This window comes from Canis lupus, chromosome 18 (assembly GCF_003254725.2).
Source record: "Canis lupus dingo isolate Sandy chromosome 18, ASM325472v2, whole genome shotgun sequence".
NCBI lineage: Eukaryota > Metazoa > Chordata > Mammalia > Carnivora > Canidae > Canis > Canis lupus.
The window spans coordinates 16727889-16755607 of NC_064260.1; the positions used below are offsets into that span (position 1 = coordinate 16727889).

At 37.4% G+C, this 27719-nt stretch overlaps 1 protein-coding gene across 2 annotated transcripts in view; it reads left to right on the forward strand.

Moving 5' to 3' along the window:
• The window catches only part of RELN (reelin), a 492310-nt gene that overhangs the window by 461635 nt on the left and 2956 nt on the right, over nucleotides 1-27719 (forward strand). Inside the window, exons 54-64 of one of the 2 annotated variants that reach the window (XR_007403524.1) lie at nucleotides 2381-2556; nucleotides 2705-2811; nucleotides 3904-4146; nucleotides 5112-5287; nucleotides 12297-12370; nucleotides 13167-13328; nucleotides 14070-14227; nucleotides 16672-16891; nucleotides 18996-19193; nucleotides 19844-19942; nucleotides 20579-24458. Coding sequence is in view for 1 of the 2 variants with exons in the window: in XM_025449216.2 (XP_025305001.1) it covers nucleotides 2381-2556; nucleotides 2705-2811; nucleotides 3904-4146; nucleotides 5112-5287; nucleotides 12297-12370; nucleotides 13167-13328; nucleotides 14070-14227; nucleotides 16672-16891; nucleotides 18996-19193; nucleotides 19844-19942 (1613 nt within the window). In the remaining variant the exon portion in view is untranslated. The remainder of the gene's footprint in view (nucleotides 1-2380; nucleotides 2557-2704; nucleotides 2812-3903; nucleotides 4147-5111; nucleotides 5288-12296; nucleotides 12371-13166; nucleotides 13329-14069; nucleotides 14228-16671; nucleotides 16892-18995; nucleotides 19194-19843; nucleotides 19943-20578; nucleotides 24459-27719) is intronic. The other variant, XM_025449216.2, reaches the window with a different exon arrangement.

The window sequence follows — 27719 nt, forward strand, 5'->3', positions numbered from 1 at the left end:
TATGAAGCAAATAACCTAGATTCATTATCACAAAGAAACAAGCTTTCAAAAATGACTAAACAGTTCCTGAACTTTTTATTGAATTATAATTGGCATACAGTGTTATTTTAGTTCAGGTATGCAACATAGTGATTGGACACTTCTATACATTACTCAGTGCTCACCACGATAAGTGTAGTTTCCATTATGTCACCATATAACATTATCACCATATTATCATTACCAGAATTTCTGCTCAGAAAATTCAGTGTTCTGAGGTGCTGACTGCTACATTGTGGTTGTGTGTTAAGAATATAGAGCTCATTCTTGGAAACTTTAGCTGTTACATCATTATTTAATGTGCAAAGTAAATACACTTGCCCAACACATTTGCCATATATGCATTCTATTTCTGTGAACAAATATAGTGCATTCATCACTGTAATAACAGAAAAATGACTAAGCTACAAAAAGCACAAATGGCTGAAATCAAACATTTAAGTGGCAAACTATAAACAAAATCTGTTCTGTCATTTTTTTATATAGTACACTGACAACTTTGGAGTTAATAAATTTTAAAAAATAACATTGGAACAATAACACTTGTGTCTGAAGCTGTTGGTCTATTTGTTATCAAATGAGATTATAACATGAGAAACTGAGCCATAGATAATGAATTAACTTTAAAAAAAAACCTCTAGGGGATTCCTGGGTGGCTCAGCAGTTTGGCGCCTGCCTTTGGCCCAGGGTGTGATCCTGGAGTCCCGAGATCGAGTCCATGTTGGGTTCCCGGCATGGAGCCTGCTTCTCCCTCTGCCTGTGCCTCTCTCTCTCTCTCTCTATGTCTATCATGAATATTTAAATAAAATCTTTTTAAAAAAACACACGCACACCTCTAGTTTCTTTCATTAGCATTCAAATTTCATTAGTATTCCTCAGTTGGATAAGAAATTATATAAAGGTATATTATGAACTCTGATTACGCCTTTCCAATGAGATTTTACATGGTTAATAGTGCATGTCTTCTGACTCTTATGTTTCTTACGTGTAAATCTCCATTTTTAAAATTGCATTTATTTGCTGAGGTGCCTGGGTGGCTCAGTTGGTTAAGCATCAGACTCTTGATCACAGTTTAGGTCTTGATCTCAGGGGCATGAGTTCAAGCCGTGTTGGGCTCCAGGCTGAGCATGGAGCCTACTCTAAAAAAATATTGCATTTATTTGCTAAAATCAGTGAGGTAAGGTAAGATTGACACGTGACTACATGTGCTTGACTATAGAGATGATTATGTTCTGTGTTTGAAGAGGGTCCATTTAAACCATTTTAACTACACAGTAAGATACCAACTAGACACTTCATCTAAAAAAATGAAAAAGTACAGGTTTTCTGTATATGGTTACTGCAATTTGCAACTGTAACAAATTGTTTTCATGATATATGATTTCTACCATTTAAAAAACAAAAAACAAAAGAATCATGCCTCAACACAGTGTAAAACTATTATGGACAAAATAATGTATTATGGACAAAATTAATAGAAAAATCAAAATGTTTACTATAATGCGAGGGGATGAAATAATTTTGCATAAAATGTAGCCATAATGAAGCCTAGAATTTTATTTATCTCCCTCTTTGGAAAATAGACTATTCCTGTTTGTTGGTCATTCTTAGTTAGAAGGATAAACTAGAGACCCAGGGAAAATGTTCTATATTTTGAATACTTAGTGTCCGGAATCTTCACCCTGATAAACATGTAAAAACTGACTTCCAAGGTTGATTTTCCTCTGAATTCATACAAAAAGCTTTGCTTTCAAATGTCCCTGCCTGACCATACAGACATTCCAAGTTCACACTGTCCTAGAAGCTAAAGGGTCCTGGTTGCTTAAAGTAGTCTCCAGAGTGAGGGGCACACACTCCTGGGGAAAAACAAAACAATCCACTGAAAAATATTAGGGAAAAAAGTGCTAGAACATCTGTTTTATTCTATCTTATTCATTTAAATTTTCATTTTTTGTGTATGTTTCATATCATAATTGTACTTTTATACACAATATAAATAAATATACATATTTAGAGCAGAATATATGCTTAAGTAGCTTCACAAATAGGAGTGTTACAATAGCCAACTTGCAATTGTTTTATTTTGGGGGGGGGGGGTTGCAATTGTTTTATTTTAAAATTTTTTCTAAACTTCAAATTCCAATGATTAAACATTCTTTAATCACTTTAGATGATCTTAATATATGATGGAAAAGAATGTTGTAGAGATGTTTTGTAGAGATACAACATTTGAAATAAGTTGTATTTTTTAAAGACCAAGATGACCTGTGTTGTCTAAACTATTCCGTAATCATTATCTGAAATTGTTATTTTTAACCACGTCCCACTTATTTTTTCCCAGACTTTCCTGAAGGAACGCTTTGATAGTGAAGAAATCAAGCCTGATTTATGGATGTCCTTAGAAGGTGGAAGTACTTGTACTGAGTGTGGGATTCTTGCTGAGGACACTGCACTCTATTTTGGGGGATCCACTGTGAGACAAGCTATTACTCAAGATTTGGATCTCAGAGGGGCAAAGTAAGTCTTTTTTTGTTATTTTTATCACAGCACAGCAAATTGGCACCAAAGTAAGGAACACATTTATGGAAGAAGTTGTTATCCAGGACTTGAGTAGACTATTTGTTCTAATTAACAATTCTGATGGATAATATGTGCTTGTGTTCAGATTCCTACAATACTGGGGGCGCATCGGGAGTGAAAACAATATGACCTCCTGCCATCGGCCCATCTGCCGGAAGGAAGGCGTGCTGTTGGACTACTCTACCGATGGAGGCACGTTTCAGGGGTGAAAGCCACACCTTAGAGCAGATTTCCCGATTTATATCCAATGCTCCTCAGAAAAATGTTTGCAAAGCTTTGCTGACTTTGCAGTGAAAATAGGGAAAGTCACAAAGAAAAAGCTATAGATCTTAAACACATTAAACTTCCATACAGGCAACTTGTGTGTTACACAGAATCTACCCACAAGGGGATAAAAGAAAAATCACATTACAAAATAAGCTCAAAAAAAATATATATATATATAAGCTCCAAACTTGAAAGAAAGAATGAATGAATGAAGAAAAAAATCTGTGTGTTTAACTGAAACTTGACAATAAATGATACAATTAAGAAATAAATTTTATGTGGTTTTCCAAGTAAGATCATTTTTAAAACATTTTAAAGTATTTTTAAAAGCTTTTATGTGAACAAGTATGTAATAACTCTCTAAGAAAACTTTACTGTGAAAGAAGATAGTCTGAATTCATGACCCTTTCAGAGAAGATTTCAATAAAATTCTGTTACATTATTTTGAAGTAGCTAAAACCAGACCAAAAATACCATGAAGTTCTTAGAAAACAGTTTAGCAGGTATCATTTTAATAACTAGCAGAAAAATAGATGAACTTAAAGTATTTTAGGGTATTCAAAAGTATTTCCTTAAGTAATTAAATATCCTACCTACAGTCTTGTCAACTGATAAGAGGGAAACTTCTATCAAATAAAAATTGCGTAGAATTAAAATAGCTAAACTAAAATTTTGAATTACTAGGAGTTCCTGTCCAGAAACATGCAAAACATGGATATATCTTATTATTTACGAAAATAATGCACATACCAATCTAGAACAAAATTTTAAGAGCAGAAAATATATAATTTTTGCTGCAGTGTCTTTATTCTTGGCCAAATATTTCTAACTACCCATCCCCTCATTACTATTAGCCTGGTTTTGAAACAGTGGTGAACACTTATATTAAAGTCAATGAAATCAATTCTCATTTCCTTGTTGAAGATTTCTTTGGGAAGCTTAGGTAGCTGCAGTATACTGTTGCTTTATGGCATTTTTTCCAGATATGTTACTACGTTGGTGTATTTGTTACTATAGGAATTACATGGACTTTGCTTCATGAGATGGACTACCAGAAATATATTTCTGTTAGACATGACTACATACTTCTTCCTGAGGACGCCCTCACCAACACAACTCGACTTCGCTGGTGGCAGCCTTTTGTGATCAGCAATGGACTTGTGGTCTCTGGGGTAGAGCGTGCCCAGTGGGCTCTAGACAACATACTGATTGGAGGAGCAGAAATCAATCCTAGTCAACTGGTCGATACTTTTGATGATGGTAAGAAACAAGACATTCAACTGTCTTTTTTGTGAGCCTTTTGTCTGCTTATGTCTTTAGATGAGTTACTACGTGAAAAGCATTCAGAAGAGTACCTGGCACATATTCACTGCTCAATGAGCATTAGCTATTACTCTACCCAGGGGTTTATAAGTCTTCAAAATTAACTGTTGAAATGTCAGCTGAGAATTTAATAAATTATGTTAAAGATAAGATGTCTATCTCTAAGTATAATTTGAAATTTCAACATCCAAAACAATTTTAGTGTCTTTAGGAATTTCTGCACTGCAGAGATACACATTGCATTGTTTTAAAAGTGTGTCAAAAATACCCACCATTTGCTTCAACGTGGATGGAACTGGAGGGTATTATGCTGAGTGAAATAAGTCAATCGGAGAAGGACAAACATTATATGTTCTCATTCATTTGGGGAATATAAATAACAGTGAAAGGGAATATAAGGGAAGGAAGAAGAAGTGTGTGGGAAATAATCAGAAAGGGAGACAGAACATGAGAGACTCCTAACTCTGGGAAACGAACTAGGGGTGGTGGAAGGGGAGGAGGGCGGGGGGTGGGGGTGAATGGGTGACGGGCACTGAGGGGGGCACTTGACGGGATGAGCACTGGGTGTCATTCTGTATGTTGGCAAATTGAACACCAATAAAAAATAAATTTATTATAAAAAAATAAAATAAAATAAAAGTGTGTCAAAAGTTTTGTAATGGTGCAAGTCAAGCAGACTGGTAATTACACTTTTTTAAAAGTTGGGTATTCATTATGCTAGCTTTAAATAATATTTCCTAAATTTGATTGATCATCTTGGAATTATTTATTATACCAGTTAAATAAAAATCAATTTTAAAGGGTAAGCAAAAAGGCAGAGTGTAGACATCTAAGTAATTCAACAGTAAACCAATCAGTTCAAAAGAATGACATGCCATATTGCTTCCAATTTACCTCAACAGAAGGTACTTCCCATGAAGAAAATTGGAGTTTTTACCCTAATGCAGTGAGGACAGCAGGATTCTGTGGCAATCCATCCTTCCACCTATACTGGCCGAATAAAAAGAAGGACAAGACCCACAATGCTCTCTCCTCCAGAGAACTCATTATACAGCCAGGATATATGATGCAGTTTAAAGTAAGGGGAAGTAGCTCTTCAAAACAGAATATGGTATTACATTTGGGGTTAGAGGGTGGAGAGAATGCTTATTTGAACAACTGTAAGGGTATGATTGATTTCATTCATTAATGACACTTTACCTTATGAATAAAAGAAGTCATCTTTAGGAAAGGCCTGTATCAGACAGGATTATTTGGGCATAGATAAAATCAATTCGTATTTTGGGACATAGCAAGAAATGTAACTCTATTGTATTTCATATATATAATCTTGAGCTCAGTTTCCCAAACCATGGAAATGAAAAGCTAATCTAGGTACCCCTGTCTACTCTGCCTATTTCTCTTTCTTTCCCTCTTTCTCTCTCTCCCCACAGTTTCCGTACCTCTTTCTCTTACTCTACACTGATTTCATATATCAAGCCACTTTGCTTCTTTACCTATCCTTTTCCATCATGTCTTTCAATTTTCTTTTTTGCCTCTGACTTCCAAACACAAACATGTACAGTAGCCCAGTTGGAATTCCTCCAAATCCTCACATTTAAAAGAACTCTCAGATCTTTCACATGCATATTTTATTCATACAGGAGGGTAAAAGGGAAGCCATAGGAGATCATTAATAGTCAGATAATCAGGAGAAAGATAAAGCAATATCACTTGATGTCTTTCTCATGATAAAACACTTTCTTTTAAAAAAAGGGCATTACAGAAATAATATACTTTGTTATTAGATCATTTTAAAGACAAACGTTGGTTGTTTATTTTTAAATATTTATTTAAAGGTTTTAAAAAGATGTCCTGCAATGATGGTTAATAGTAAGAATCCTTTCTAGGAGAGATAAAAATGTATTCACAGCTAGTAGGGGAGAAAAATGGGGAGCTGCTGTCTAATGGGTATAGAGCTTCAGTTTTGCAAGATTTAAAAGTTCAGATCTTTTCCAAAAAAAGGGAGGTGTTAGGGGTATTTACTGTTTGCTCAGCTTTATGTTAAACCTTCCTTCAGAGACTACAGGGTGAGGCAATCTCCCCAAATGCTACCACTCCCTAGGACTGTCCTTAACTTAGTTGCATGAAGGATGCTTAAGATCATATCCGGTGTTACACCACCCCTAATTCCAAGTCACCTCCTTTAAGATTTTTCCCTCTGGCAGGCCCACACTGGGCCACTATCAAAGTCATCATATTTGATTGAGTTGATTGGAGCCTCCTGTCTAGCTGCCTCTGTCAACCCAGAACTGAAGAGATGGACATTTTCTTCTCTAGCCAAGTCATTAAAAAAAAAAAAAAAAAAAGAACAAAGTTTTTCCCCAAAAATGTAATACTTAAAGTATCACCAAAACTGCATGTTGCAAGTCACCACAGACTTTCTAAATTTCACCCATTTCTTACCTTTCCTTTCTGATCTGTACCACTGAACCCTTGTCTTCGCCCTCTCCAGCTGGTGCTATGCTCTTGCCCCTTGGCTCTGGGTTCTCTGCCAGTTCTCCTCTTACCTCCTTGGAATCTTCTTCTGCCTCCTTTTTAAAGGCCCTTCTTCTCCCTGCAACGCCCTAAATGTCAGCATTTTGCAGTACTTCTCTGCTCTCTTCTCTCTTAGATACTCTCACCATTGGGAATTCCATCCATCCTTTGGCTTCTGGTCTGTCTTTAAGACCAGCTCCCAGATCTGCCTTTCCAATCTTGACTGGCTCACCAACAATTAATTCAATACATTTATCTTTCTGTGTACATTTGTCTGCCTTCATCGTACCAGCATCTCAATTCACCACATCAAACGGTGAACTTCATATCTTCCCTCTCCTTACAAGCTCCTCTTTCTGATGCTCCTGTTTCTATCGATGACACTACCTTTGACCTGTTCATCAGCTTTAAAGGTTGAAGTAGTCTTCGATTTTTCACTTTTCACATCTAATCAGTGACTACAGCCTTTTGATTCTAATTTCCAGTGTGCCTCTCACCCATCCCATCTTCTCTGTTTGCACTAATACCACCTTGCAATCTGGCCCTCATTAAATCAGTAGTCCAGTTACTAGTCTTTCTTTCTGCTCCCACTTGTCTTCAACAATGCAGTCAGACTGATCTTTATAGAGCACAGCTCTGAGCACATCATTCCATTGCTCATAAACCTTTAATGGCTCCCTGTTGCCTATCAAATTAAAGTCAAAAGCCACAGACTACAGTTCATGGTCTACCAAACTCAACTAATCTCTCTCACCTCCTCTCCCAATAGTCTACACATTCTACACCTGGACCAAAACATACCACATGCTCTGCTGTAGACATGCCACAGTGCCTTCCCACATATGTGTCTTTGCTCACACTATTTCTAACTAAGCATGTTTCTCCTATCTCCACCTCTCAGACTCTTCCCATTCTCTAGAGGCAGCTCACATGCACCCTACTTGATGAATTCTATTCTGTTCTTTTTTTAATTGGAGTATATTTGACATATAACTTTGTGCAGATTTTTTTGTTGTTTATTTATTCATAGAGATAGAGAGAGAGAGAGAGAGGCAGAGACACAGGCAGAGGGAGAAGCACGCCCCCCACAGGAAGCCTGATGTGGGACTCGATCCCAGGTTTCCAGGATCACACCCCAGGCTGCAGGCGGCGCTAAACCACCACGCCACCGGGGCTGCCCCTTTGTGCAGATTTAAATTGTACAGTGTGTTGATTTGGTACATATGTATTTTGTAATATGATTGCCATTATAGTGATAGCACCTCTATCATGTCACATAATTATCATTTCTTTCTTGGGGTTGGAATATAACATCTTCCGCTTCTGAGGAGTTATTTTCTAATCCATTTAATCAAATACAATCTCTCCTTCTTATGAAGCACCACAGCATTTTAGTTATATCTTTTAAATTTCCATTTCCATTATTGGAATATGCTTCTTATTCTCTGTGAAGCCAGGGTTGTTTTATTCATGAGTGTATGGCCTGAAACTTTTAGCAATAACCTTTCCCAGTATCAGCACTAAAATAGTACATGTTAACTAAGTAGATGATTAGGACTTAAATTTAAATCACCAAAGGTTTACAGCTCTTGTGCATTATTAATGACTCAAACATTTAACTGCATATAACATGGAAAGCTTTTATTCATATGGAAATGAAAAAACTCTGAGAATGAGTATTAAATAATTAAAAATTGGGATCCCTGGGTGGCGCGGCGGTTTGGCGCCTGCCTTTGGCCCAGGGCGCGATCCTGGAGACCCGGGATCGAATCCCACATCGGGCTTCCGGTGCATGGAGCCTGCTTCTCCCTCTGCCTGTGTCTCTGCCTCTCTCTCTCTCTCTCTCTGTGTGACTATCATAAATAAAAATTAAAAAAAAAATCTTTAAAAAAAATAAATAAATAAAAATTGCTATTTTTAGTTATAAATAGAAATTCAATAGTAGCATCATGAAGTTAGGATATCAATGAAAATGTTTTGAACCAATGACACTTTGAGTTTCTTTGTATTAATTTTCCAAATGTTACTTTCCTTTTGGCCAAATTATCTTCCCCAAATTCATGATTAATATGTTCTTATATTAATTAAGTAAACAGAAATAGTACTTTTTTTGTTTGTTTTACTACTTAGCCATGGGTATCATTCTGTTTGCAGCGAGCTCTGATTGGTATGAAACGTGTTTTGGTTTGGAGAAGCATCTGACTGTCTTACCAAAATGGTCAATTTGGCAGGTAGTAAAACTGGAGAACAATAGCTAAATCCAGAAATACTAAAATTAGATAGGTAGGTAGAGAGACATAAAATTTGGGCCTGGTCATTTCTGTAAAAAAAAACTTTTATTCTTTAAGAAAAAACTTCTCAAAGGTTAAAAGCTTGATTTTTTAACTTTTTTTGTTTTTATTATTGAAATGTTATATTAGTTTCGGGTGTATGACGTAGCAATTCAACACTTATATACATCGCTCGATGCTCACCATGATAAGAATAGTCACTGTCACCTTAACAATGTTATTACAGAATTTTCATCTATTTCCTCCATTCTCCCCTTCTTCCTCCCCTCTGGCAATCAACAGTTCATTCTCTGTATTTATCAGTCTATTTCTGTTTGTTCATTTGTTTTATTTTTTAGATACACAAGTAAGTGAAATCAAATGGTATTTATCTTCCTCTGACTTATTTCACTTAGGATAATACCCCGTAGGTCCATCCATGTTGTCACAAATGGCAAAATCTTATTCTTTTTTATGCCTAAGTGATATTCCATTGTATATATACCCCTTATCTTTATCCATTCATCTATTCATGGACACTGGGGCTACTTCCATATCTTGGCTGTCATAAATAATGCTGCAATAAACATAGAGGTGCATATATCTTTTTGAGTTAGTGTTTTCCTTTTCTTTGATAAAGACTTAGCAGTGGAATTACTAAATAATTTGGTATTTCTATTTTTAATTTTTTGAGGAACCTCCATACTGTTTTCCACAGTGGCTGCACCAATTTACATTCCCAGCTGTGCACAAGAGTTCCCTTTTCTCCACATCCTTTCCAACACTTGTTATTTCTTATCTTCTTGATACTAGCCATTCTAACTTGTGTGAGGTAATACCTCACTGTGGTTTTGATTTGCATTTCCCTGGTGATTAGTAATATTGAGCATCTTTTTATGTGTCTACTGGCCATCTGTATGTCTTCTTTGGAAACATGTCTGTTCAAGTTCTCTGCCCATTCTTTAATCAGAGTTTGGCTTCGTTTTTATTTTATTATATTTTTTTGGTTTTGATTGCATAAGTTCTTTATATATCTTGACTATTAACCCCTTATAAGATACATCATTTGCAAATATTTTCTCTCATTCAGTAGGTTGCCTTTTTGCTTTGCTGATGGTTTCCTTCATTGTGCAAAAGCTTTTTATTTTGGTGTAGTCTCAATAATTTATTTTTGTCTTTTCCCTTGCCTGAGGAGACATATCCATAAATATGTTTTTAAGGTTGATGTCCAAGATATTACTTCCCATGTTTTGGGGTTTTTTTTTTTTAAGAATTCAGTCTTACATATAGGTCTTTAATCCATTTTGAATTTATTTTTGTATATGGTGTATGAAAGTAGTCCAGTTTCACTCTTTTGCATAGCTGTCCAATTTTCACATCATTTGTTGAAGACACTATCTTTTCCCCATTGTGTATTCTTGCCTCCTTTGTCATAGGTTAGTTGACCATATAAATGTGGTCTTATTTCTTGGCTCTTTGACCTGCCAGTATCATACTGTATTGATTATGACAGCTTTGTAGTATATCTTGAAATCTGAAATTGTGATACCTCCAGCTTTGTGCTTTTTTTCTCAAGAATGCTTTGGCTATTTGGGGTGTTTCATAGTTCCATACATATTTTGGGATTATTTGTTCTAGTTCTGTGAAAAGTGCTATTGGTATTTTGATTGGTATTGTATTGAATCTGTAGATTGTTTTGGGTGGTATGGACATTTTAACAATATTAATTCTTCTAATCCATGAACATGGTATCTTTCCATTTGTTTATGCTGTCTTCAGTTTCATGCATCAATGTCTTACAGTTTTCAGAGTATAGGGTTTTTTACCTCCTTGGTTAAATTTACTCCTAGATATTTTGGGGAGATGATTGTGAATGGGATTATTTTCTTCATTTCTGTTTCTGCTACTTTGCTATTAACATAGAGAAATGCAATATATTAATTTTGTATCCTATATCTTCACTGAATTCATTTATCAGAACTACTAGTTTTTTGGTGGAGTCTTTAGAGTTTTCTTATATATAGTGTGTCATCTGCAAAGAGCTGCAGCTTTACTTTTTCTTTCCAATTTGGACACCTTTCATTTCCTTTTCTTGTCTGATTGTTGCAGCTAGAACTTCCAATACTGTGTTAAGTAAAAGTGGTGAGAGAGGACATGCTTGTCTTGTTCCTGATTTTAGACAGAAAGCTCTGTTTTTCACCGAGTATGATGTTAGCTGTGGGTTTTTCATATATGGCCTTTAATATGTTGAGATATGTTTCCTCTAAATCCACTTTGTTGAGAGTCTTTATCATGAGCAGATGTTGAATTTTGTCAAATATTTTTCTGCATTTATTGTGATAATCATAAAGTTTTTATCATTTCTCTTGTTAATGTTATGTATCATTTGATTTGCAAATTTTGAACCATCCTTGCATTTCTGGAATAAATCTCACTTGATTATGGTGAATGATTTTTTTAGTGTATTGTTGAATTCCGTTTGCTAATATTTTGTTGAGGATTTCTGCAGCTATGTTCATCCTTCTGGCTCAGTCAGTGGAACATGCAACTCTTGATCTCAGGGTTGTGAGTTCAAGCCCCATGGTGGTTGTAGAAATTATTTAAAAATAAAACCTTTTTAAAAAAAAAAAAAGAGTATTGGGGATCCCTGGGTGGCTCAGTGGTTTGACGCCTGCCTTTGGCCCAAGGTGCGATCCTGGAGTCCCAGGATCAAGTCTTGTGTCGGGCTCCTGGCATGGAGCCTGCTTCTCCCTCTGTCTGTATCTCTGCCTCTCTCTCTCTCTCTCTCTCTCTCTCTCTCTCTCTCTCTCTCTCTTTCTCTCTGTGTCTATCATGAATAAATAAATAAATAACCTTTAAAAAAAAAAAAGTATTGACTGGGGCACCTGGGTGGCTCAGTCAGTTAAGTGTCCAAATCTTGGTTTGGCTCAGGTTGTGGTCTCATGGGTGGTGGGATTGAGCCCCACATTGGGTTCCACGCTCAGCAGAGTCTTCTTGAATATTCTCTCCCTCTGCCCCTCCCCCTACTCACATGTGCTCTCTCTCTTTCTCTCTCTCTCGAATAAATAAATAAATCTTAGTACTTTTTTAAATTTCAATTCTCATCCTCACACAAAGTTGCAGGTTTTTAACAGAATTCAAAAAAATATATTGTTGGTGCTCTGTCAGGCTCCTCTGTAAAAGCTTCTCTGAATATTTGTTGATTACTTCTTAGAGTGATAATTTAGAGAGAGGGAATTTCTAATTAATGATAGGTATTTAATCTTCCCTACATATATTTGTTGTTTATGTTTGTTTTAGATTGTTGTGGGTTGCGAAGCCACTTCTTGTGGTGACCTTCACTCTGTAATGTTGGAGTACACTAAGGATGCAAGGTTTGTAAATAATTTTTTACATTCTTCCAAACTTGAATATAACTTCAAACAGTTGTCTATTTTCAAAGCAACTACAGAGGAGCAACCTTTTATATTAAAAGTACAGTTTATGTTTATTTCACATGTATTAACTTCATTTATATAAAATTTACATGTATATCTTATTTTCAAATGTTTCCTTCAAACCAAGAGAAATTACTTTTCATACTAGGCTGGCTGCAAGCCAAAAAACTTTTTTCTTTTAAAATAAGAAACTATGTTAGTCTTCAAAGTTGAATTCTTAGTTATTCATGTTGCTCATTTTCAACCAACCTTAATGAGAATTTAAATCAATAAAAGATCTAAATATGCTTCAGTCAGAGACACGTCCTAAAGCATAATAAAAGTCTGACACAGTGCCGTTGTTTTATTGGGATATTGATAGCCTGTCTCCCACCACCACATTTGAAAATGGACTATGGGGAGTTAAGTTTGGGTAAACAGAGAATTTTGTCAATCGACTCCAAGTATACTTCTGGTAACATATCAGCAAGAGGAAGCCACTAGAATACAGCACCATGCATGCTACTATTTTATTCTGTTATCTGTAAATATATTCTTATGCTTATAAAGAGTTAATCTTGTGTGAAATTATTTTCAATTTTTATTTTCATTGTCTGTATAAATATATATAGGAAATAGAAAATTTACATAAAAATACATCAGTGTAACTCACCCCCAAAGTGTTATGTTGACATTAGTCAGGTCATCTATTTCTCCTAAGAGTTGTCTAACACAGCCTCTGTGGTTTCTGCAGGTCTGATTCCTGGCAGCTCGTTCAGACCCAGTGCCTTCCTTCCTCTTCAAACAGCATTGGCTGCTCCCCCTTCCAGTTCCATGAAGCCACCATCTACAATGCTGTCAACAGCTCAAGCTGGAAGAGAATCACCATTCAGCTGCCTGACCATGTCTCCTCCAGGTAAATTGCATACTAAGGTAAACTTTGTGGAATTATCTGGCAGTCTCTACAGAGCTCATGCAGTGAGCTGAAACAACTAAGGCCAGAGAATTCATTACAGCTGTAGTACCCCCCCTCCTTTTACCAACCCATGCCCCAAATGCCAATTGCATGTCCCAAGAAAAAAAAAAATAAGTGATATAGGATCTTTTGTGGAAATGCTGCACATCTCAGATTTGCCTTTGATGAAATACCACAGCACATGCCAAACTCAAATCACAGGCCCCAAATCCCAGACATTCAAAGACCTGGAGTTGGCACCCTATCTGCTCCAGTGCTCTGTGATTCCCAAAAGCTGTATGCTCATCCCCTATACAGATAACCTCTGGAGTGTGCAAGGTTGGTTGGGTTACACAGAGCCACCGGATAAACATAGTAGAGTACAATCCTCCTAGAGCAGCATTCACTTTACTCAAAGATTCAGAAAATGATATACCTCTATAAGAAACATGGACACAAATTTATTATGGAATAGAATAGGAAATTCAATAAAACTCAGGGAAGATAGAAGCTTCCAGAGTGGCACTTTGGGATATATTTCCAGAGTCTGAGTGGTACAAGTTCATTCATCTCTACTTAGGCACTTTAAGGAGAAGCCTGGGGAAGTCCTTTTTTCAGAAACAGTCCCCATTCCGAGGGCTGGACACAGCCATGGGAAATAACAGCCTATTGAATCCCTTCTGCTCTCTCTGGGACTTTCAGTGCAACACAGTTCCGCTGGATCCAGAAGGGAGAAGAAACTGAGAAGCAGAGCTGGGCGATTGACCATGTGTACATCGGAGAGGCTTGCCCCAAGCTCTGCAGTGGACACGGATACTGCACCACTGGCGCCGTCTGCATCTGTGATGAGAGTTTCCAAGGTCTGAAGCCCAGACTGTCATTTTTAATATAGAAGACCACAAGGTTCTCCTCATTTCAACATGTATACAAAGGCCACTAGGAAAGAAAGAAAAACTCCAGGCCTGAGTGATTTGAGATGGATGACACACTCTGATTACACAGTTATTTATCTCTGGAATGAAGCAGCAAGGATAATTTTCTGCCATGTTCCTCTTTTTTTTTTATTTTATTTATTTATTCATAAGAGACAGAGAGAGAGAGAGAGAGAGAGAGAGAGAGAGGCACAGGCAGAGGGAGAAGCAGGCTCCATGCAGGGAGCCCGATGCAGGACTCGATCCTGGGTCTCCAGGGTCAGGCCCTGGGCTGAAGGCGGTGCTAAACCACTGAGCCACCCAGGCTGCCCCTCTGCCATGTTCCTTGAAGTATTTTTTAAAAAGCAGCATTCTAGGGCACCTGGGTGGCTCAGTCAGTTAGACAGCTGACTCTTGATTTTGGCTCAGGTCATGATTTCAGGATCATGAAAACAAGCCCCACATCAGGCTCCACATGCAGCTTAAGATTCTCTCTCTCCCTCTCTTTCTGCCCTCCCCCTGCTCATGCACTTTCTCTATCAATCAATAAAATCTTTTTTAAAATAAAATAAAATGCAGAATTCTATATCACTTCGCATTCCCCATCCTCCACATAACTCCCTGACCCAATCCCCCACACTTCATTTTCATTTCTGGGCCTCTCTCCTTCCTGGCCTAGCTGTCCATCCCTGGATACTCTGCCAATATTCCTTCTTTCTCGGTCTCTCCAATAGCAGTGCCACTGACCTCCGAAGACATAGCTGACGATTCAAGATATTGTTTTCCAGGTCATTTTGTCACTCACACACACACACACACACCCATGACTCAAAAAAGAAATATATATATATATATATATATATATATTTCTGTTTATGCTTGTAGAAGCTGAGTATATGATTTGGGATGGAGTATCTTCTCAACTCCTGACATCATAGGAGATTGCTCCATTGGCCTGATAGAAGGCCTGCAGCCTGTTTTCCTTTGGCACAATGTTTCTAAGGGGTTTCTGTTGTAACAAAGTCCACATAATTACCATTATATCCCCAGAGCCTAACACTTGGCATGTTGCAGCGCTCAGTAAATCTTTTTTGAATGAATTCTTACATTGCCTCATACTTTACTATTTCCACAGTGTCCACAATTTATTCAGCACAGTCATTCAGTACTTATGATGTCCCCATAAGTTAGCTATGGTTAATATAATTATTCCCACTTCACAGGTAAAGAAACTGAGACTCAGAGAACTTAAGTGACTTGCCTAAGATGACACAGCTAGTCAATATCAGAAAGAAGACCTTTACTCGGTTGTTCTTTGCAGTCAACTTTGCTGTCTCTCATAACTGAGAGATTTATCCGAAGAGGAGCAGAATTCTACAACGTCCCCCAGGGAGAAGTTTTTACAACGTAAAAGTCCACAGATTTAACTTTTGGAGTAGAATATATTTAGATTTCTCAGTTGATGCTATTTCCTGGCCTCCAAATGAAACGAGTGCAATTAATATAGACGGCTGAACATCTCTCATGCCAGAAATGACTTAACCATCATCCCTTCCTCTGATCTCATTATCTCTGAGACCAGCTGGATCTGTCCATGTGTTAGCTGAAGCATTTGAACTTTAGGCAAATGAACACATTAGACGTCTCACGAGGTGTTCCAGGTGTCTGGAATCTGCCCTCTCCCCTAATACAACAGAACTATAACCCTTTGATCTAGAACTATTATAGATGTTTAGAGAAGTTGTGCTGTTCAAATCAAGGGCAAATGCAAACACATACACATTTGCTGATGCTCTGTCTAAAATGCCAGTATTTCAGCTCAGTGGTCTCATCTTGCCAGCCTGTTCACTGTTCATTTATTTATCTCCCCTTGTTATTGCATATCTTATATGCGCTAAGTGTTGTGTTAGGTGCTGTAGAATCCAACAATGAAAAAATGCAGACTCTGCTCTCAAGAATCAAGTATACAGCTGGGAGAAGAACAAGAACATGATTTATCCTATATTCTGCTACAGATCATGCTAGAGAGAAAGAAATTCTGTGGGCCTCCCATGCCAGGGTGAGAGCTCTCCATGAAGTCCCATCATTGCTAAACATGCGGGCCCAGCCAGATGCTATGGTATTTAAGCAATAGATTTACGTGAGCACTAAGCACATTAGCACCTACACACATAGTACACATTGATTCAAAGATTATGGGATTTTTTTTTCAAGAACGTAAGCCAATAATTGCTAAAATACCAGAGAAACATTTATTTCTGGGAGTCTGCATCTGCTTAGTACGTTGTCATTGTTATAGTAACAAGGATAGATTAAACCTAAAATCAAATACTTGCATCTTTAATGATTCTGCTTCTCCTAGCTAACTTTTGCAATTATTCCCTTCCCTCTAGGTGATGATTGCTCTGTTTTCAGTCATGATCTTCCCAGTTATATTAAAGATAATTTTGAGTCAGCAAGAGTCACAGAAGCAAACTGGGAGACCATTCAAGGCGGGGTAATAGGAAGTGGCTGTGGGCAGCTGGCACCCTATGCCCATGGAGACTCCCTCTATTTTAATGGCTGTCAGATAAGGCAGGCGGCCACCAAGCCTCTGGATCTCACTCGAGCAAGGTAACAAAACTCCTGTGTTGTAGTTCAGACCTGGCATTGGTCATGAGACCGGTCACTTTCTGCGGTCTGTTAAATATAACCATGAACTTCATGGCCTGTGTGTCATGAAACAGGGGAGACCTAAATGCTGCTTGAATTTGGTATGAAGAAACATTGTTTGTTTTCATGACTCAGAATTATACTGTGCCTAAATTTATTGTAGAATTACCTTGTTTTTCTTCACGTACGCTGGCTGAGTGGTGGTGATACAGGCATAAACCAAGAGAAATGGCCAAATGGAAAAAATCAGCAGCAGATCAAATCAACATGATGTATACCTTAAACCTACACAATGTTTTGTGTCAATTGTGTCTCAATAAAGTTGAAAAAATAACAAAAAAAATTAAATTGGCTGTAGATAAATATAGATAATTTAATGTTGACTCTTTGCAAGTATGTGAATATAAATGTACATGTGAAGTAGGTTTGTAGTCAGGCAAACATATACCTATATTTAGCATATGTAGTTACAGTAAACAGAATGGAAGATCAATAGATGGATGGATGGATAAGAACTTTTAAAATTCATATGCTCAAAAATAAATAAATAAATAAAATTCATATGCTCTAGGAGATGCTTATTAATGCAGAATAGAGTGGACAGAGACTGTGCAAATAGACCAGGGAAGTGAAAGAGAAAAAGGGACCCCAGGAAGGGTGGATTTCCTTCTGCACCTGCTCTTCACAGCTCTCCCATCTCATCCAATGCAAACATGACTTTTTTGCCTGTGTAACTATAATATATATATATACATATACACATATATATGTGTGTGTGTATATATATATATATATATATATATATATATATATATATATATTCCAAGACTTTATAAAGATTGCAAAGTCCTGGACTAAAGTATTCACTGATGAGTGCCAATGTTCAGTAACTTCAAGTATACTTGACAATTAGATGCTTGGTTAACATAAATGTAGACATTTACTTAAGGCGTTTGACTTTGGAAACTATTAGTGATGTATTTTCAGAGGCAGAAAGGCAAGTTTACAGCCTTTTAGTATAATAAACAATGAAAATACAATTAAGTCCTATATGGTAACTATGGAGGTGCCAAAAGCTGTGCTCACCCGTCCTGTTTTTTCCTACCAAAAGGATGGACTTAATCTGGGAACAGCTTGATGTTTTCCTTGACCCCATAGACAGCTACAACCAGCTGTCAATTAACAATTGCTCACCATGTTGTGCAAGCAAGTTTGTTTTAAGTTAATTTAGGCATTTACAAGTTCTAAGTCTACTGCTTTATTTCACCAGCTTCCATAAATGGGACTGCTCTATTAAGCACTAGGACTCCCATTAGGATAGATTTCATATGTTTAAAAGCTGTATCTTCTAAGGGCAAGGATGCCTGTGAAGAGCAAAAAGACACTTCAAACAGAATAGCAGACATGGTCCAGAGCCTGCATATCCAACTCGGTTTTCCCTCTGCTCTGATCTCCAGACATCCTCTCCTAAAATAGCCATGATGATTTATCCTTGTGCACATGCTGTTCAACTTGAAGGTATTTGTTAAAAAAAAAAAGTATGTAATAAAAAATACTGTGGCTTTATACTTTGTCCTATGTCCTCATGCCTGTTTGGCCCGTATTACCTTCCAGAGAACAGAAGGTATATCAGGTGAAACTCTAACAAGACAAGAACACGGGTCCTTGAAAGTCAAAATTGTTTTCTTTGTGTAGAAACTCAGTTTTCTGAGATTATTTCTCATATGTATAAGGTGAAGGTTAATATAAACACATTTTTTAAGGATTTTATTTATTTATAAATGAGAAAGGCAGAGCCACGGCTCCCTGCAGGGAGCCTGATGCAGGACTCGATCTCAGAACCCCAGGATCACGACCTGAGCTAAATTTGGGCAGAGGCTCAACCAGTGAGCCACCCAGATATCCCAAATACATTTTTTTGTTAACATGATTTGGTTATAAGACTTCTGTTTCTAGTCTCTGACATCAAAAATTATGGACCTTAGGATCAGGAAAGGTAAGGAAAAAACTTAGAAGATACAATTCTTTTAATAACTACCTAACGCTCATTTCCCTGTATTTTCAGCAAAATCATGTTTGTTTTGCAAATTGGAAGCACGTCACAGACGGACAGTTGCAACAGTGACATGAGTGGCCCGCACGCTGTAGACAAGGCAGTGCTGCTGCAGTACAGCGTCAACAACGGGATCACCTGGCACGTCATCGCGCAGCACCAGCCCAAGGACTTCACGCAGGCTCAGAGGGTGTCTTACAACGTCCCCCTGTAAGTGGCCTGAACGGAAAGGCAGGGTGTCACCCGTGCTCCCTTAGAATCATAGAGATGGAGCTGGAAGTGTGAGGTTACTGGAGCAATAACGCAAAAGTAGGGGCGGGCAGGAGCACGACTAAGCCAGCTCTCCCAAGTTGTGTGGCAGTGTTCTGTTGGGCCAGGAGTGGGTGCAGGAGGGAACAGACCGGAACAACTCCATGCAGAAGCACTTTGGGCATCTCTCCCTTTCTCTAACCGATATGTCTAGTCCTTAAGAAAAGAACATGTCTGATTTTCTAGATGCACTCATTTGAAAGTTTTCCGAGGATAGGCAACTATGTCACTTGTGTTTAGTATCCTACTCCCAGCTTCTAGCACAGCGCCTGTCACACGGAGGGCACGGTGTGTATGTTGACCGAATGCTGTGCTCTCCAGGTCCTGCTGGAGCGAGGGAAAGCAGGGAGGGAGATGGAAAGGTATGACAAGTCCTTGAGTAGCCAATAAAATGTAATGCTCCTTAGAGAGCACTGTCGCCTAGGCAAATCTGAATTCCATACCTTAAGTTTTGTTGATTGGAATTGTCCTATGCTCTTTGAAGTCTGGAAATAGCATGCCAGAAAGTTTTGTTTTCTAGCACATAACCTCTTTGTCCTTCTGTGACCCAGGGAGGCACGGATGAAAGGAGTTTTATTGCGCTGGTGGCAACCACGCCACAATGGAACAGGTCATGATCAATGGGCTTTGGACCATGTGGAGGTCGTCCTGTGAGTATCTGATACATAGTAGCATCCCCTGTCCATTTCAGGAAGGTTTGAAATTCTTTTGATATGGCATGCTCCTTAATTCAGTAACAACTGTTCTTGATGAGAAGCTCCCATGAGACTTTGCCCTACACTCTTTGGCAGCTGCAATCTGTAGCTCAAGCCAACCTGAGATAGCAAAGTCCCAAAAGCCATTTAATATGCCTTAGAAAACTTCAATAAGCAAAAGATTTACCTGTGGATTTGACCATGTTAGTTAAATTGGATGAAACGGAAGTCTCAAGGTAAATGGGAAACTGTGTCTTTGCCACATCCTGGTTGCCTTATAAAATGGCATGACGTCCTTAAAAGAGAACGGATCCCTACTGGCCGGGGTACAGAGTATTTCTAGCTTTAGTACGCCCCGTTACAAACACCTGTCTGAGCCCCAGGTGCCTGAGGCATTCTTTGGTTTAATGACTCGATTGCAACTAGAGCATGGAGTTTGTGGTTTCAGATTCCCCCCAACCAGTCCCAGCACCTAGCAGGTTGAGGGTGTTCCCCCATGGTTTCTCCCATGTAATAAAGTTGGCACCACTCTCACCTCGCCGGGTTGACTGTTCCGCAGAGAGATGACTTGCTTTTTCTCTAACGATCTAGTCCCTGTAGAACTGGAATGCTTATGTCTCGACGGGTTCGGACTGATGGCTCCAAGTGGTTGGCAAGGAGAGGCGAATCTTCTCGGTAGATAGGTTCAAACGTTCATTCTGTTTACCAAATCAAAAATGAAATCAGCCCTTTGGCTGATTTCAGGCATTTTGAAAGCAAACTTAAATGATTAATTGGTAGGAAAACTACCAGATTTGTTTTCTTTCAATCATAGCCATGAGCTGAATTTTTCAGTCTTGAGTTAGCCCTCGTCTTAGTTTTCACTGAGGCACCTGCTTGCATGGCATCCATATCAACCTCCAAATCCAAGAGCAACCTGGTCCCTACACAAGCCCCCACTGTGCGCTCTGCTGCTTTGGACAACTTGCTGGGCTCTGCCCCCACAAGACGAAGTCAAGGTTTAAAATAACAGTCCAAACTATTTGGATCTATATATGAGGCTGATGGTTTACTTAGATATTCATTTCCTTAGAATACACTATTCCAGGTGAATAGAATCACCTGGGCTCTAAAACGAATACATATACATATATACATAGTAAGGCCAGAGAGAGATGTCGAAATAGACCAAAAACCACCCCTAGAACCTTTCTGCCCTAACTACTTCCCCTTCAGAGCAGCGCTTCCCAGTCTGATTGAACATCAGAATCACTTAGAAGGTTTTGGAAGGAGCATCCCTACAGATGATTTGATTTAAACTGATCTGCAGTGGGACCTGAGTGTCAGTCTTTTTTAAAGGCACCTCAGGTGATTCTAATAAACTGGTTGAGACTCAGATTTAGAGTCGATAAACACTTTATCTTTCAAGTGTCTTGCCGAGTCAGTTTACATTAATGGGGCTTCCTGTGCCTGACAAAGCATTACCAACTCCTATGGAAACTTCAAAGCTTGACAGTCCTCAAAAGAAGGCAGCTAATACTGCCCTGGGGTAGACATGATAATTCTTACGTATCATGTGTGCAAGTAGATATTTCTTCTCCTGCCACCCAGCCAAGCAATTTCAGTTAACAATTTTGGATTTCAGAGGCACATCATCACCATAATACTCTGCTCTTTGTTCCCTGTTGACTTGCTGCCTCAGAGACTCTCAGAGCATCAGCAGGAAGCCTTACCATGTAGCTCCCAAGGGACTTTCTGGAATACCTGATGTTGGTATTAGTGTTTATAAGCAGCCACCAGCATCATGATTTTACTATAAGAATTAAGTTCAGATTATCTGAAGCCTATCATATCAATCATACCTATTGTTTCCGGTGTTTTTCTGGAGAAACAATCTGTATTTTTAAAGACTTCACTTTTATTCCATCTCCAGAATTTTAGTACTTTGAAGAATTTATCACTTACCGGGCACCTGTCTGCTCTTAGTCTGCATTATACTCTCAGACTTTCAGGGCACTAAAACGTTTTGAGTGAGAAAAGAGCATCGCCACACGTGAATAATTTCAGTGAATAATTTAAAAATTTTAGCTTCACACTTATCACCATATAATTTTATTTTTATATATTACACAGATAATTTTTAAAGCAAATGCTAAAAAAATAAATAAAGCAAATGCTATCTCTTTAATGACATTAAAATTTTGTTCAAATTAAAGGAGTTATTTGGTTTTCTTTCCTTTTCTCTCTTTCTTTTTTCTTTTTTTTTTTTTTTGAGAAAAATACCAACACAGAGAAATTATATTTTCAGAACTATCTTTTTGATATTTTACTCTTGTCTTAGGATTTAACATTTCTATACCGCTGTACCCTTTTAAAGTACTTCTTTTCAGAAGAGTGAAAAGTTTTAAGGCACTCACTGATTAATATGCCCTTGATAGCTCTACAGAATAATTACTTTAGGTTATTCATTTGATAAACTTAAAATGAAAAAGTTCCAGAGAATTCAGAAAAATAAAACAATTTTCCAGAGGGCCTTTCAACCAAATGAGGCACAAAGAAACTAGCCAGTTAATTTCATGATTCACAAATATTACTAGTTATAATTTTGCTAGAGCGGATATATATTTAGAAATAGAGATAGAATACTCCCATATATCCCTAATAATTTAAACTATGCTCGAATTCACTATACTTTTATATGATAGCATTTAGCTAGGTAAACTAGTCTGGCTAACTTCTCAAGTGTGGATGGGAGAGAAGACTGGGGTGCAAATCTAAAGAGATTCAAGCCCTACCTAACTGATTACTGCAAAGAGGGCTGCTAATATGTTTTTGCAACTAATGGTTGGAAAACCATTACATTTTTAAAAATGTATTTTCTTTTCTAGTGCAGACTGGCCTTAATCTAGCTTTATTACCATAGTTTTGCTTCTGTGCATGTGCACTAAGGACACATGCTAAAAATCCCTAGAAAGAAAAAGTGTGGTCACGCATGGTATCTTGAGTTTAACCTCACTACTGCCCATATTAACTAAGAAGAGAAATGAGTTTGATGAGAACAAATTCAGCACTTTTGAAAATATTTCAGGGTTTAGGACTGCATCCTAAATTGACAACATACATAATAAATGTGTAATTTAATGGTTTAATTCTCAAATAAACCCCATGTGGAAGGATTTGCGTTTCATAAATATGGATGTACAGAATGACAGACCCCACACCATAAAGATAAAAAGCACCATTTAGCATTGAACAAGCAAAGTTGCTTACACTTTATGCTTGTTTGAGAGTGAAATCTTTTCATTCTGGTGATGTTTTTCAATAAAACCTGCCCATGAAAAGCACTTCATGATGATTGGCTCCTGCTATTCTGGCATAAAATAGATGGACTGAATTGACAGATGACTTTTATCCAGCCTCACTAGCTTACCAAAAGGCCTTATTCTATAAAGTCTGAGTGATGTAGCATAACACGGTCACTGACAGTCATGTCAGAAACCTAACTTTCTGAATTCACTTACTAATATAGAACGTTTTTCAGTAAATGTTTATGAACACACTTGGGCAGACCCCTCACAAGATCCATGCTGGTGGGGTTCTTCTTAGGATAAAAGAAAATTATTGGTCTTAATCTTTTTTGGTGGGCACTCACCCTTCTATCCTAAGAATCTCCCTCACCCAACTATGCATTTCATTCACACATCACATTTTTTTGTGTACGTGTCTAAGTCACAACCTGTCATGTGTATAATGAAGTGGGCCAATTTTTGCATGTGTACCTTGAAAGCAAATTGCTCAGTAAAGAGCCTTTGTGAATTGATTTACTTAAAAGTGAATTATTACCACATTTAATGAGAGAACGAAAACCAATATGTTGCCAACTATGGTCTTAAATGCATTTATCAGATTTTAATAATATGAGTACCATCATGACCATCCCCTCATGCTATTCATTATCAAAATACTGTCATTTTTGGCACAAATGATTTATGGAAATGAGCATAGTACATTTGTTGCAAAGCATATTTATCCTTTATTAATTTGACTGTATTACCTGATGTAGAGGACTTCTGTATTTTTTAAAGCCCATTCTTTAATATACTCAGAAATAAGTATTTTCTAAAACATAAACAATTTAAAAAACAGATAGTAAAATTAATGTTAGTTATTAATGACTACTTTCGTATTTATACTTTACATGCAACATTTATGCCAAATGTAGTACTAAGCTACATGTACCTTGACATATGGTTATGAGCAAATATTGCATGTTGCATTACATTAAAAAGTTAAATATATGTATATATTAGGTATAGAAGAATAAGAAATAACTTCTTTAATTTTTATTTTCAAAAGAGATGAAAAATCCTATATTGCATCTAAACCTGATCAGACTTTTATGACTAATCACAGTGCTGCATGCATTGAAAGGCATTTTTTAACTTGTGTTATATTTCATTATTTGCTGTCATTGGTTTTCCACTAGAGTAAGGTAAGTCCTCTTACTAATTCTGGGTAACTGTTGACTAATAGTCTCATCAGTGTTACCTACGTTAACAGAAATGTTGTCAAAGACATTTGCAATTAAAAAAGAAATCTGTAAAAACAAAGTTATATATGATAATGAGATATACCAGGACATTTGAAACCTATGTCATGTAAAGTCAGAGTTCAGCAACACTGTGGTGATTCTCTAATGTATATGCAATATTGGGTACAACAACATAGAGAGAATGCTAATCAGCATTGCTTCATTAGGTAGCAAATTTGGCTCTGTGCCTGGGACTGTATTAGGTGCTTTTGAAGTGTTCATAGTTCAAAAGCTTGTTGTAAGGGGAAGTTAAAACTAGAAATGTGTGCAAAAGACCTAGGGGCTCTGACTAAATGTAATATCTTTCAAAAGATCTCTTGTGCTGGAGATGCGTGAGGGTAACTTGCCTTTTTAATTCTATTCTAAGTTAATAAGTGAATTGGCAGAGCTTGGTGGACTTATTCATAATATTTGTGAGTTCTAGATCGTATCCTTACGTAAGATTTGCCTTCTTTAATATATAGTTGCATCTGTCCTCTAATGGAGATACTTTAAGACTTAGGAAAGAAGTTAAAATTATTATCATTTATTAATCACTTGCATATTATGCTGGAAGTTTGCATTTAATCCACAAAACCCCCTGAGGTACACGTTACCAAATATTATTCTCCTTCCCACTTAGCAGAGAAAATAAATATCAAATCTTCAATATTTGTGAAATATATGAGCCTACACTTATTTCTGTGTAGACTTCCTGAAAATGCATGGTCTTAAAAGTAAAATATCTAGCATCCTCTATGCAGGGGAGTTTCATTGATTAGTTTGAACAGCAGCTTTTCATCGTACACTCACCAATATTTCTCTGGAAGATGCGTCAGTCCGCTGAATTCTTATTTCTTCATATGAGGTGTTATTTATTGTATCATATGTTTTGGTAATATATAAATTATGGATCAGTAAAAATACCTACATTTCTATGAGCTCAAATTACTTCTACTAAGTCTCTATCTTCCATTAGAAGAATTTCCATTAGAATCCACTAAAAAATCAACTGAATTTTTTCTGTAATAATTAATGAGCTAAGACAGTGGCTCCAGTGAGGAGTGACAATTCAAAAAAGCACAGTCGGTCTTGAAAATTCTTGCAATATCCACATTTCCTATACAGATACAGAGAAATATCTTATATCTCCATATCATCTAAGTCCCTAAACTCACTCAGCGTTAGTGGACATTTAAGTCAGCATTTCCAAGAACCACTGATGTTCATTCTGCCTTCTTTTAATGACTTACAAGAGGAGAATTTTAAAATGGACCAAGTTCTGTACACAGCCAGAGCAAATCGAAAGGTCAGATGGTGTAGTTGATATGTCCTGGGATGAGCATTACCTGCCTTCATTGGACTTATAATTTTAAAAAATTACTTTCCCTGTAATTACAGTGGATAAACACATCTTAATTCCATCTATTATTATTTTAGTCATAAGTTCATCTATGGCTATATATCTACATGTATCAGAAATAAGAACAGACTCAAAAAAATAAGTAAACATGAGATCTTTCAACTTAAGATTGCCCAATCCTGTAAGTTAGACATTTTAGAAGCCACAAATAACTGTTCAATGACCACATCAGTTTATTAAATTGTCCAAGAGGCAGGCACCATTTTAGTATAGCTTCCCATAGTGCTTGATTTTAAAAAGCTTATGAACTGGAAAACCCTGCTTTGTTAGATTCTGACCTAACAGGCTCCAGAAATATTTATATTTTACATATGAAATTACTAGTTAGTTTCAAGGATGCTTTGAAAAGGTGGCCATTTTTAATGTGACTAGATAAACATGAGGCATCTATAGCAAACATGATTTTTGGATCAACATTCTCAGGGATCCAAAGATATGCCGCTGATTTATAAATGTATTCAAAATTAAAGGGTATCCAATGAATCAAAATGCCTTCTAAATGACATGTAAGCTTCCATGCTGGACTGACTGTCATGGTATTAAAGATCTGCAATCTGTTAATATTTATTTTCTTATATATAAAGATGGAGAATAATGAGTAAATAGTTCTATAGAGAAGTTGCTTTAAAGCCATTAAACATGCATATCAATTTTTGTTAAAAATTGAATGTTCCTTTGTTCCCATATATTGAGATCACTTTTATGTCAATCTAGGTTGCACTGGGATAACTAAATATCTTGGGTGTTCTGAGGTGGTTTTTTTTTTTTTCCTATGTCAAATCTTTTAACTATTTTCAATTCTCTTTGAGTACCTTATATCTTTAAAGATGTTTTCAACAGAATAATTTTTGTTGCTTTAACCTTGCAATTATTCTTTATAGTTAAAGAGTAATGATTTACAACAGGAATCCAATCAGTAAGTCACCAAAAGGTCAACAAACTTGCCTTGACCACCCACGGGTGAGGCAGGAGGCTCAGTGCTGTGGTATGGGGGTGGGGGGATGGGGAAAGACCACTCCACCAACAGAACGCAATTCATCTCCATTCAAAGCAGAAAATGAGCACAATGAGGATTCAAAGTACCCGGGAAATCCCTTCAGCGAGCAATAAATAAAATGTGATACTTGGGGAAAAAAGGTAGACATTGAAGAAATGATATTGGTCAAGTGAGATAGGTGGAAGAGGTTCAGGGTGAGTTTGAATAGAGTGGTCTACATGGGAATGTAGTGGAAAAAAGTCCTTGACAGAATAAGATTAAATGCAGAGAGGACTCCAAGTATATGGCTAAATTGGCTTAGATGTGGCTTCATGGACAAGAGGTTTGATTGTAAGTGGCTTATTAAAAGGTAAAGCCAGGGGATCCCTGGGTGGCGCAGCGGTTTGGCGCCTGCCTTTGGCGCAGGGCGCGATCCTGGAGACCCGGGATCGAATCCCACGTCGGGCTCCCGGTGCATGGAGCCTGCTTCTCCCTCTGCCTGTGTACACTCTGCCTCTCTCTCTCTCTCTCTGTGACTATCATAAATAAAAAAAAAATAAAAAATAAAAAATAAATAAAAGGTAAAGCCAGCATTTGAGGGAAAGTTTACTGGTACTGGAGTGCCAGATACACTGCATGTATGTGGGAAGATAGGCACACACGTACATGCCATGTATGGGATCTCATGGTTTCTCTTTAGGGGTGTTTTTTTCATAAGGAGAGAGAACGAGGAGGCTAGTTTAGAGGGCCACTGTAATAACCCAAGGAAAAGGCTACAAGGTGA